This window comes from Oenanthe melanoleuca, chromosome 18, assembly GCF_029582105.1.
Source record: "Oenanthe melanoleuca isolate GR-GAL-2019-014 chromosome 18, OMel1.0, whole genome shotgun sequence".
In the NCBI taxonomy this organism is placed as follows: Eukaryota; Metazoa; Chordata; class Aves; order Passeriformes; family Muscicapidae; genus Oenanthe; species Oenanthe melanoleuca.
Window position 1 is genome coordinate 5,503,781 of NC_079351.1, and position 12,773 is coordinate 5,516,553.

Sequence of the window (12,773 nt, forward strand, 5' to 3'; positions counted from 1 at the left end):
GGCAAGGATTGCAGGCTGCTGCTGTACCAAATCTGCTGCTTGGTCTTGTTTATAATTCTGTTTGTCCTTTTTGTAAGGATGTATCTTTGACCTTTGAATTCAGAGCAGTGCTCCAATATTTTTCACTTCCAGATGTTAGAGCTCCTTTTTTTTTTTTTTTACATTTGAATTCTGCAGGAAGAGTTATTGAAACTTCCTCATGTTCACTTATGTCCACAAATGCTGTTTTTCAACATGGGTTGAAAAGAACCTCTGTGGTGTTTATTACCAAAATAGAAGTGTTTTGATCTGCTCTAACAAAATTCCACCATATATATTTGTATTTCATCTTCCCTAACTTTCACCTACTTTTGCGTACAAAGTATTTTGTTAGGATTTTCTTTCCTGCAAACTTTTTGCCTTTTGAAATCTCATAAAACATTTTGAGTAGTTTCCCCAATTGCAATTCAGGTAATATCCAGAAATTAACATTAAGAACTTCCTGCATAAATTATCTGGCAAATGTGGTCATCTGGTGAAAATAGGGATACAAATGTTTTATAAAAGCTATGGTGTTATTTTAAAATGGTAAGCAAAGCTGCTGATTTGAATTGCAGATTTGATGTTCAGTGATTTTGAATTGGAACAGTTTGGCTAAATATTAAGTAAATGGAAAGGTAATACATGAAATTTGTTTTAACAGTGTAGTTAAACTCAAAAACTTGATGATTGCTACTTTTGAAATTGTATAATGCTGAAGAACTATTTTTTTCCAAATTGAGCACCCAGCTTTCCATTTACAAAGAGAAACTGTTTCCCTTGCTATCTGTGGATATTTTGGCAAAGACAGCTTAGCAGTAATATTGAGGTTCTAAATTGGAAGTGATGCAAAATAGCAACAAAAAGAGCCAGGTGTGCCCTGTTCCCTGTTATGGTGGTCACCTTGCCCTTGCTTCAGCTCCTGGTCCTTCACCTTGCCCCCAGCTTCCCAATTCTTCTTCCACCTTCCCTGGCAGTGGGAGCAGAGCTGGCATGGGCAGTTGGAGGGACTGGGAATGGGCTGCACTTCAATTCCTTCTGAGTAGCAACAGCATTTCAGACCACTGAGCAAAATTAGCACCCTATAGGTCTGGGGTTCCCAAGTCTGGAGTGGGATATGCTGAGTCTGGCTTGTACTGCCGCCTCCATAAGAGGGCTGAAAACATAGAATCATGCCTTGGTGTGGGATGAGGCCCTAATCTTTTAGTAAAATCAGACCAGCTGACTTGAAGAGAATGAGGGCTTGAGAAGGGAGATCCTCCCTGGGCTCTGAAACACCACGAGTATCTGTCCATAAAATCCCGTAAGCATCAAAGTGCTCTGGTAGTACTGCTGGTAGTGGTTCCTATGGAATCACACTGTATCTTAGTAGAGACTGTGGTCAAGGGAACTTAAATACTGTGAGATATTAAGGAGCTCCTGAAATCTTGAGAAAGATGACTAGTTTTCATCTTCTGCTCTGAAAATCCCTGCCAGTGTTGGCAGGACACTGTATCCATGGCAACATTGCACTCAGCTTCTGCCTTAAGCTGCACACACGTGCACACACAAACAAGTCACTGCTCATGGATGTTCATGGCAAGGGGACAGGTGACACAGGATAGGTGACACTGCTGCCAGCCAGGTCAGCTCTGGGCTTTGTCTCCCATGGCTCAGTGTTTCCTCTGGGAAACAACCCCTGGGCACCCTGATTGCTGGTTTCAGTGCCTTGAGGAAGTTGTCAGGTTATGCCCTGGTCTAGATTTGATTCAATTTAATACAATTTTTTTTTTTTTTTTTTTTTTTTTTTTTTTTTTTTTTTTGGTCTGAAGAGTATATTCATAATTAACATTAGACTGACTTTTTTTTTGTTTTGTTTCAGAGCTACTGTAAGTGTGTTAAAAGTGTTTGCCTTGTTGCATAACCTTTTGTGCTTACTGGGTTTTTGGAGAATTGGTGTTTTTTTTTAATAATTGCATGCTAGGATTGGCTCAGTGTGGAAATCAGTTTTCCTTTGTACCTACGAGGAAATTTTTCCATAATAGGATTTATTTAGATTGCAAAGGAGACTATAATATAATAAAATAAAGGGATAGCATGGCAGAAAAAGGCTTGAATGAGATCTAACAATAAGATGTTCAGGCATATGTTCAAGGAAAGGGATTTAGGGAATTGTGACGAAATCTTGAAGCTGTGAATTCAAATGCAATTTAGGAAGGAAAAACCCAATCACGTTGCTTTTCTGTCTACACTGACTTTTAAATAAAATTAGCTCTTGGAAAAGGAGGTTGAGCCAAAGGCTTTCTTAATTTTTCTTCTGTTTGCTTGTCTGTACTTCATTCCCCTAACTTGTGCTTTTATTGTAGAATTTCTTAGTTTTCTCTTTATTTGTTATTTCTTCTCAAACTTAGTAGATACTGTTTAAGGTCATGGAAATAATATGAAGCATGAAATATTTTCTTAGCTTAATGAGGGCAGCTCACACAGAGCTGTGTAAGATATTAATAAAGTGGAGATTGCCACTGTATCAAAATGCTTGTGGTGGATGTGCCTCAGAAAAAGTACATCAGTTCATCTCTTGCTTCTTTAATGTCTGCTGGAAATTGCTTAACTGTCATGCCTTCTTCAAAATTGTGGTTTTATCCTGCTTCAGACTTTTTTAAACTATTATATATGTTTTTTGTATATGACAGTGGCAAATTAGTCACCTTTCTGTCTTTCAGCATTTGTACAGACCCTATTGCCATAGTAACTGAGCTCTTCATAATGGTTAATGTATTAATCCTCAGAACAGCCCTGTGAGCTGGAGAGGTGTTCCTGCTTCACACAGGAGTCACGGATTCATAGGGGAGCTGAGTGATTTATGGATAACCCCACAAGCCAATGAGAGCAGAGAGCCTCTCATTCCTGTTCCTGTGGTATAAGTGCCCTCTTGATTGAACTGTCTTTTCTCTGCCCAGCTTTCTCAAATGAATGAATTTTAGTGGAATTGGCTGCAGCCATCTGGAATGTGCTCATTTGCATATAAGATCCATGTGGCTGTCAGTGTTCAGCACATCAGGCTTAATGAACTCTAAAGATATCGAGGAAATTAAATGTATGGATGGCTCCTGTGTATTCTCAGTGGATCATGAGATAGATTTTTTTTTTTTTCCTTCCTGTATATCACAACACCAAAAATTGGCCAGTTTTGATTATACCAATGCTCATGTAATTGGCAATACATGGCTCATGTCTGTCCTGATACAGCAGTGCCTAAAAAATACCTGCTTTTAACCTGTTAAACTTTTTAAGCTTGACTTTGAAATCTTTACATTCAGAACATTCTACTATTCTTTTGTTTTTTTGTTGTTTGGTTATTTTTAATTTTTAGACAGAACACAGTTCCCGTGTGGAAAGGAAACGCCGAGACTCGTTCGGGATGTTTGACGGTTATGATAGTTGTAGTGAGGACACCAGCAGCAGCTCCAGTTCAGATGAAAGTGAGGAGGAGGTTGCTCCTTTGCCATCCAGTCTCCCAATTATCAAGAACAATGGGCAAGTTTATACTTATCCAGATGGCAAATCTGGCATGGGTAAGTATGTGCTGTGTGAGTGCGAGGAGTTGGATATGATGGGTCGTAGCCTTTGCTGGGTTGTGAGGGTTCCATCCCAAATGTTAGTCCCAACTGAAAAGGGACCAAAGCAGCTATAGGGTTGGGGTTGGTTGATTTTGGGAGGGGGAATTGTTTGGCTTCTGTTAAACTGAAATAAGAGAGGGTTTGAACCTTGCTGATAGGGAATAAATAGTATGGGAACATCTGCCCTTTGTCAAATGTATTGTTCCTGCACATGCATGTGTGTGTTCTCATGTGCATTGGTTTTATTCTTGGAGCTTTCAGGACAATGTCAGTGTGTTCTATCTATGCCAGGGCATACCTTCTCTCTGCCCTTTATGTTTCATATACAATATTTTTAAATATATTTCTCCCTATACTAGGAAAACTTCATTACTACTACTGTATAAACCTGTTAGTGTGTACCTATTCACTCTTCCCTAGCTGTGAGCTGGAGGATACTAGGAAAATAAATTTAAAAGGAAAGATTTCTTTTGTTATCAGGGAAAAACATTTAATGTGAAATCCTAGTGATTAGCTCTCTCTGGGCAGAATTTGAGTTGTTGTCTCACTGGCATTAGTTGGTTTCTGAGTTACTCATCATGAAATACACTGTTGGTGATGCTGTCCACCTCTGAAACATGATTCTAGCTAGAAAGAAACATTGGTGGGCTGGGGTACTTGGGCTATACTAATTTATGAGCCAAACAAGACATCTGGTTCTATTTCAGGTTGGAAGTATTCAATATCTAGAGGAAATCAAGATTGGCAGGCCCCAATTCAAAGCAGATGCTTCCTTCAGAACAGTGAAAAACCAAAAATCAGCTTGAGCTGATTTAGCTGGGTCATTCACTTGCACTGGGGGTGAAATTAATAGGGAGCAGAAAGGGGCACTGTTTCACCAGTGAATTTGAGGTTCTTGGTGTTTCACTGATATTAGTGGTGATGTTCTAAATTTTTTTTCCTGTGCGATTTTCTTTGGGCTCGAACCCTCAGAAACTATTTGATGGTACCACCTCCAGGACTTTCATTCTGTCCACTTCATTCTAAATCTTTACTGCAGTTTTAACTACACTCTTAACATTTTGGCTTCTTTTTTCTCTCTTCTGATTAGCTACATGTGAGATGTGTGGCATGGTTGGTGTCCGGGATGCGTTTTACTCTAAAACCAAGCGCTTCTGCAGCGTGTCGTGCTCCAGAAGCTACTCCTCCAACTCCAAGAAGGCCAGCATTCTGGCCAGGCTTCAGGTAGTGGTACAGACACCATTTTCTTTCCATCCTTTACATCTCTGCTGGTCACATTGGGTGTTGTACAGATGGCTGTAGGTTTAAGATCAGTTTCTTGGGTTTGAGGGTTTTCTTTATAAAATTACAAAATAGGTATATGGCCATTGACTTCAAATATTAATCAAATATTCATGTTTGTAATATTCAAGAAAAGACAAATATCAAGAAATATCTTGATACCCTGTCTCAAATTCATTGCCACAAATGCCAAGAAATTGCATTGCTGTAAGTTCGATTAAAAGTTCTTCATTTTGAACTGCTTTTAAGAGATTTTTTTTTTCAGGTAAACAACAGTGAATCTGTAATGCTGTTCAAACTGGGATAGTAGTTCAAAAGTCATCCTTTGGTAGTGTTTTTTAAATTTACTTTATAATGCATGTAGTTGTGTGATTCTTAGTCTCTCTGTACTTCTAATTTTAGTTTAAATCTGCCAAAGATAGCTGTGGAAATTTCCTGATGGGAGTTTGGAAAGATGTTATTTACTTGGGTTGGTTTTTGGTTGGTTTTTTTTTAGGGTAAGCCTCCAACAAAGAAGTCTAAAGTTCTACAAAAACAGCCCTTAGTGGCTAAATTAGCAGCATATGCCCAGTACCAAGCAACTTTACAAAACCAGGCAAAGACAAAAGCAGGTACATCATATAAACAGAGCTGAGACAAAAATACTGAAAGATTTGTGCCTCATTAGCAGCTTTCTAACCAAAATAACTTTCCCTTAGCAGCTGTCCCTGTGGAAGGTTTCAGCTGGGGTAACTACATCAATAGTAATAGCTTTACAGCAGCTCCTGTTACCTGCTTTAAACACGTGAGTATTTCTGTTTGTGCTCTCATTCTCTGTGTGTGTATGAGTGAGTCCGTGAAACTTCTTGAATTCATTTTTCCAAAACATTAATGTCTAAATATTTTTCATGATCTGTGAAATATAACTGTGAGTATGACTATTTTTAGATAATTTATCTGTCCTTTAAAACCATTCTGCACACCATCAGTTACTTTCGTCATGCATACACTCTCATAAATAAAAAATGAAGGCTCTTACATACTGAGAACTGTTTTTATTATGTTCAAGTCACAAAATTATCCCATATACTGCAGAGTAACAAACCAACCAAGTCAAGATGTACTGAAAACAGTTACAAAAATGAAGGCTGTTTAGAAATCAGAAATTTAAAACATTAGTTTTCTTTGTTTTAGAGTTGAAAAAGTTTCAGACAAAAAGGCATTCTTTAATGACTGAGGAAATTAGGGATTGGGGAAAATATTTAGCACCATCTGTCTTTATTGTTTTTGTAAAATTCCAGTAATAAGACATTAGACTGACAATTAAAATATTGTCAGTACTTTGTCTCTTAAGTAAAAGCTTTGACAGAAGGTATTTTCTCAGCATATTTTTTAATTTGAGAAGTTGAAGTGTTCTGTCTTACAAATTATTTTGTTTTGCTTTAAATTGTGCTGAAAGTTGTAATCAAAACAAACATTTTGCTTCATGGAAGTTTTCCATGAGGGAGAAGAGACATATTTTCTGTCCAGCTCAGGAATTCCTGCTGAGCCCTCTCAGCTTGGGGGAGTTGAGGGCTCCTGGCAGTTGGCACTTTGTGAATAGTACCCTTTATGCTCAGAGGTCTCAGCTACTGCCCAGAACAGAGCCTTGCCTTAGGAGAACTTGGGGAATTTGTATCAAATTCCCCATGCCCAGGTCAGCATGTTTGCATTTTGCTTTCCCAGCTATGTATGTGTGATAAGTGATTTCATAAATCCATATCAGAAAGTACCATTTGATATCATGGGCTGTGCTATTGTATCTACAGATGTCTCTGGATGGGTGGCATCCTCTGTTAGAGACAGCTGCAGCTGTCAGGTCACTTGTGAATTATGCTCCAACACTACATTTTATTAAAAGGAGTTGTATCTTCCTTTCTCTGCTTCATTCATTCAGCTGCCCAGTGCTCCAATAATGTGAACCAAGACCCCACTCATGGTCACACTGTACCTCAAAAATTTTCACAAGATAATGGCAACAGTGCTACCAAGTAGCCTGAAAGTTTCCTTTCTGTCCTTGTTTTCCTTTTCCACAAGTAAAATGATAATCCTGCAGTTTTCTTTGGAGATTTCCATTTCTTTGGTGGATACGAGTTAGTGTTATAAGGGTATGACTTGCATTAAACTTTACTGTAGTTATTTATTTGAAAAATACATAATTTAAACCCGTCAGAATCTGAAAACACATCAGTGTTTTTTTGTTAGATCCTTCTCTTTGTTCCACTCTCCACTGATAATTAAACAATTTTCTTTTTGCCTTTTTGGGAAGATTATTACTGTTTTCTGTGTGTTGTATTGCTTTGATTCATAAAAGTTTGTATTACTTGTTTATCACCCATATTATGGATTTCATACACCTGTGTGTATGTGAAGGAATGCAAAAAGCTTTTTCTGCTCAAGACCAAGGTTTTGAATTGGCAGTAAAATCATGACATACCTATGCTTAAATTCATTATTCAATAAAATATATTGAATTTACTGGTTACTCTGGGTGTATCTGTATGGGTATTTGATAGGGAACATTAGTATCAGTATTAAAGAAAAATTAAGGGAATTATGAGATGTGGGATTTGGCTTTTTAATTATTTTTTTCCTAATAACCTGGCATACTTCAGTATTTCAGGTCTGATGCAGATTTTACACATCCATTTTTCTGGTTTTGTTTTCTTCCTGGGAAGTTATTTCTTTTTCAATTTAAAAGTTTCATTTTAGAATTAAAGTATCTAAATCTTGGGAAGTTCTTTCTCTTTATGATAAGAATTAATTTCAAAGTATTTTGATGTGCTTTTTGTGCTTCCATGTTACCTTTATTCCAGAGTTGAGTGTTGAGTAGCACCAATGAAATTCAGTAGCAATTGAGTGGCCATGCCCATGACTCCAGCATTCAGGAAACTGAAGTGGGGAACTGCTTTGGTTGATTCCTACAGGAAGCCCATGATAATGCCAGAATTCCCATTTGTACACCTTACAGCCTCTTTTTTTATTTTGTCAAATTGCATTAATCAGGCACACACTGCTGCAAGGAGAAAAATCTCAATTTAATGTTTTTAATATTGAGTAATGGCTTAGTCACATACAGTGAGCTCATTGCTGACCTACATTTCACTTTTTCTCCTCTAAGCACTTACTCTTTTCTATAGTTGCTTTTATTAGATCAAACCATTCCTACAACTGAAAGCAGATTACAGTGGTTTGAGTTTTTCAGTACTGCTTACTGGACAGTTTGATGCACAGTTAAGAGCAATTATTTATTTTCATTCTGTTTCTAGTGAGAGGCACATTTCCTGAAGTTCTTTCTTTCATCTGAATTTTATTCTGAGCTGAAATATTTTCATTCTCTTGGTTTCTTGTGTTTTTAAACTATATCCAGTGATTTAAGGGAGCATTTCCAGGATGCTACACTGGGTGGCAGTGCTCTGCTTTGAAGGTTTTTGTTTAAACCCTTTTGCATGTTTTCTCCTCTGGCACTACCTGATGTTGGGGCACTGCTCACACACGAGGTTTCAGGATTCCATACAATTCAGGAATTGGTAGCATCACCATCAGGATTTGCCATTAAAATCCTGATTGAATTTAAAGTCTGGAATCGTGGCAGTGTTGGTGCCATCCAACACCTTTAGGAACCACTGATTGAAGCTATGTGAGCTCTTTGTTCAGGTGCGTATGTGGGAATACTTGGCCTTTAGGTGCTCCTGTCAATCAGGCCCTTCCTGACTGCACCTTACCTTGCAGAGAAGGCCCTTGGTGCTCACAGATAGAGCCCTCCCAGGTCATGTCCCGGAGCAGGAAGCCAGGAACCAGCTCTTCCTTGTTTGGGAGTGATGTGAAGTGGATCTCTTCGTCATGAGTCTGAAAGGTAAATTTGTTCTTACCTGTAAATGATGGTTCTGCTAGTTCACACTATGCCAATCCAGACTGCAGTCACCTTCCAGCCAGCAGATAAGTAAGACTTACCACTTCTCTAGTGCATTTGAGTTTTTAAAAGCACTCTTCAAACATTGATTAATCAGATGAGACAGAGGAGAGATGAAGATGGCTGTTACAGCCCTGGTTTATCCAGGTCTTCCTGCTTCAAGAATATCCCTATTGAGTGAAGGAGACTAAGATGGTGCAGTGTAGCAGGTGTGCTGTAAACTATCCCTCAGGACAGTACTATTGTCTGACATTTCAGCAGTGCTGCTGCACAGGATGGCTTCCTTCTTGAAAGGGTGAGCCATATGGATTGGTGTAGGAGAACTAGCAGAACCAATGTTTTCACAGACAAGGACAAATTTAACTTTCTGCTATTTCCGTCTATACCAATCCACACTCTAGAAATGAAATTTCCATTATAGGTTGATGTCAGGAGAAGTGTTTGGATATACTATTCTCTCTGAATCAACTGAATAGATGAGCAGGCAGTAAAATGTGCTTCAATTGAGTGCAGCTGGATTATGAAATTATTCAGCACTGTTATTTTTTGGTTGTTTGGCCTCATTTGTATCTCTATACAGGCAACAGAATTTGCTAAAATACGCTGTTTGAAAAGTTTACTTCCCAATTCAATTAAAAAAACCAAACACATCTCAATTTAGAGAGGGTCAATTTAAAGAGGGAAGTGAGTATGGGATGGGACTTAAGTTGTATCTGCATATTTTGTGTGTGAAAATAAGCCATGTTTTCAGTTGGATTTTTCTCTGACTGCCGGTTGGCAGAAGAGAGCTCTCTGGTCTAGACTGGTGTAGATGGGACATAGCAGAATATGAAGAGACCAGGCTTCAAGAATGAAAACTGGCATACTTACATTTCCTGTAAGAGTTAAAACTAGTATAAACTCAAATACTTCAACTAGTGAAGGGATTCCCTTTTTAAAGATAAACTCAGCTTTTGGTGCTGCTAGTGGCAATTCCTGATTGCAAGCAAAATTCTGATATTGTCATTTCCAGTCATTCAGGATTAATCCACATTTCTTTACTTGTAGCTCTCAGCAAAAATTCTATGCAATTGCAGACTATTCCCACTGAGTAGTTCACTTCTCTGGGTTTGCCAAGTGCTTTGTAAATGAGACAGTGCAGAGCCAGAGGATCTCTCCTTCAGTTCTCCCAGTGATAGCTGGGTAATCTCTGAACTGATAAGAATTTGTTATTCTCAGAATTGATGCGACTGTTGTTATAAAACAGCTGAATCTCTCTTTCCTGAGTAGTCTCAAATTTAATGCAGACTGAGAAATTTTCTGGCTTGTTACCAATGTAACTTTGGTTGAGTTACTGTTAAGAATTTAGGTTCTTCAGTACTGTGCATTTCTGGTATCTGCAGTATCATCTTTGACTGACATTTCATGATGCTCTGTTCAAGAAAATGTTCTTCTGGAGATAGAAATTACATTTAATTTGCTATCTCCAGCTTCTGCAAACCCTTACAAGTTCATCAGGCAGATATTCCTTCTTGTTCCTAACATATTCCTCACATGGGACAGTGTGAGGGATCTTGCTGTGCCTTTCCTTCTGGTGTTCATTAAAAAGGTTCCACTCAGAGCCTTCTGTTCTTTTTGCCTGTTCAATGGAGTGATTGTTTGCAGGTGATGTGAAAGCCTATTCTTCTGAGAGGATGTGAACCAGTGGGTGATAAACCCCACCATAATAAATCATCAGAATAAATTAAAGAAATAATTTTTAGGCATTCTTCCAGCAGCATGCCTGACTTGCAGAATTTAAAGGTTTTGATGTCTGTGCTACAGGTACCATGATTTTCTTGCAAGTAGAATTGCACAGCAATTTCTACTGTTCTTAATAACAGCAGTAGTTTCTTCCTAATTGAAGCATCATAGAATAAAACTGACCTTTGGGAATGTACAATTTGTACTTGTGCTTAACTGCTGTCTAAACTTGGAGTGCTATAGGTTTTTTTCAGTAAATACACAGGAATAATTGGATACAATTACAGCATTACACATGGTTGTCAAATCAAAACCAAAGCAGGTTCTCATAGAAACAGTGGTTTCTAACCATATGTTTGTTATATGTATATGGAATGTTATGTCTTCTTAAGTTGCTTGTAGAACACTGAGATAAAAAAAAAATAGTATTTTCACATGGTGAACTGATGACTTTTTAACCCCAACCTTGACAGGCACCCATGGGGACTTGCTGGGGTGATATTGCAGAAGGAGTGCGAGTGGAGGTTCCAAACACTGACTGCAACCTACCTACCAAAGTCTTCTGGATAGCTGGAATTGTAAAATTAGCAGGTAAATTTGTTTTAGTTGAAATGAAAATAATGTGGAGGGATCAAATACTGTAATCAGCGATCACCTGATGAGTGTAGTGCTGACACTGGTGAGGCTGGCAGAGCTCTGGCTGTAGGTTACACATTGTAGTGCTGTTCTGCACATTGTCACTGTTCTACACTTGCTGCTGTGATGCCTGAGAATGTTTGTCCTTGGTTTGGTTTTTTAATATTGCCTCAGAGTGCAGTAAGAACAGTGCAGAGCAGATAGGAGTTGTCAAGAAACCTCATTCTGTGAATCACTTACCTTGGTAAAAAGTTACAAATTCAAGGTCACAGATGTAAGTTATGAAAAAGCAGATACTGTGTATAATTAATTTTGTCCTCTTATGTACAATTTGTAAAGGATTATAGTTCAAGAATTATAATTTTATTTAAATTTACTTACATGATAATACATGCCCATTTATCAAAGTAATCCATTCTGTGCATTAATAGCATCCAGAAATGTGCAGTAAAAAAGCCCTAGCTATTAAAAATTATATTTAGAAAACCAATGTAATGTACATGATGATTGATCAAGAAATATTCGTACATATTTTATAATCCTGTTTCATTCTTGTATTTTTTTAAATGCTTTCTTTCAGGCTACAATGCTCTGCTGAGATATGAAGGCTTTGAAAATGATTCAAGTCTTGACTTCTGGTGCAACATTTGTGGGTCTGACATCCACCCAGTTGGTTGGTGTGCAACCAGTGGGAAGCCCTTAGTTCCTCCTCGAAGTATGTAAATAGTAGCCTTACTGACTGGTTTCAAAGTCTCTTCATTAAACTGAATTTGCTCATGGCCCAGATATTAAAGTATTCTTCTACCATAAGAACTCTTTCAACAGTTATGAATTTATAATTTTAACTTGTGGAAAAATGAGCACAGCAGTTGGCTAACAGTAATGGGAATGTGCACTGATTTTATTTACACTTTGTTATTAAATTCTTTACCCTGGTCCATAAATTTAATCTTGGGTACCATTCTTTCTCTAAAGAAGCTTTTTGTCATTGCTGTCATCTAGGCCTTTTAATAGTCATCTGGGATTTCTTTACATGTTCCAGACTCTAGTATTGTCTCTTAACAGGCACAATTACAAATCAGTGGCTTATTTTTTTTCCTCTTCATTTGCAACAGCTATCCAGCACAAATACACAAACTGGAAAGCTTTTCTAGTGAAACGACTTACTGGTGCCAAAACACTTCCTCCTGACTTTTCTCAGAAGGTAAGGCTGATGCAGTAGCAATGATGTTCTGTAAAGAAAACTGCAGCACAGTGTGAAGAACTGAAATATTTTATAGTGGTACATTAGCTCTCTTGCAGTGAAGGAGATACAGTAGTTTCTTCCCTTAGATACAGTTTTTTCCTTGGAATCCCTTCTCCAGTTATGTCTATACTTATCAGTATGTATTTGGAAAACTGTTTGCTCTAGAAAGAATAGCTTTCTAGTTAGTCTATTTTAATTTTTAAATACCTCATTTAAAAAATCCACAGAAAACCCAGAAGTGCTCATGATATTTAAGAAAAGTGCTCATATTCTGTGATATGTAAAAAAAATTGAAAACTGATTTTTCTGATTCAGGAATGATTTTTATCATGGAGTATTT

The 12,773-nt window shown here is 37.8% G+C and overlaps 1 protein-coding gene across 9 annotated transcripts in view; it reads left to right on the plus strand.

Moving 5' to 3' along the window:
• The window catches only part of MBTD1 (mbt domain containing 1), a 35,575-nt gene that overhangs the window by 4,246 nt on the left and 18,556 nt on the right, over positions 1 to 12,773 (plus strand). For 4 of the 9 annotated variants that reach the window (XR_008841822.1, XM_056506243.1, XM_056506236.1 and 1 more), the window contains 7 exons: positions 3,371 to 3,572; positions 4,708 to 4,844; positions 5,395 to 5,509; positions 5,597 to 5,682; positions 11,025 to 11,142; positions 11,768 to 11,902; positions 12,303 to 12,391. Coding sequence is in view for 8 of the 9 variants with exons in the window: in XM_056506236.1 (XP_056362211.1) it covers positions 3,371 to 3,572; positions 4,708 to 4,844; positions 5,395 to 5,509; positions 5,597 to 5,682; positions 11,025 to 11,142; positions 11,768 to 11,902; positions 12,303 to 12,391 (882 nt within the window). In the remaining variant the exon portion in view is untranslated. The remainder of the gene's footprint in view (positions 1 to 3,370; positions 3,573 to 4,707; positions 4,845 to 5,394; positions 5,510 to 5,596; positions 5,683 to 11,024; positions 11,143 to 11,767; positions 11,903 to 12,302; positions 12,392 to 12,773) is intronic. The other 5 variants (XM_056506238.1, XM_056506241.1, XM_056506240.1 and 2 more) reach the window with 3 other exon arrangements.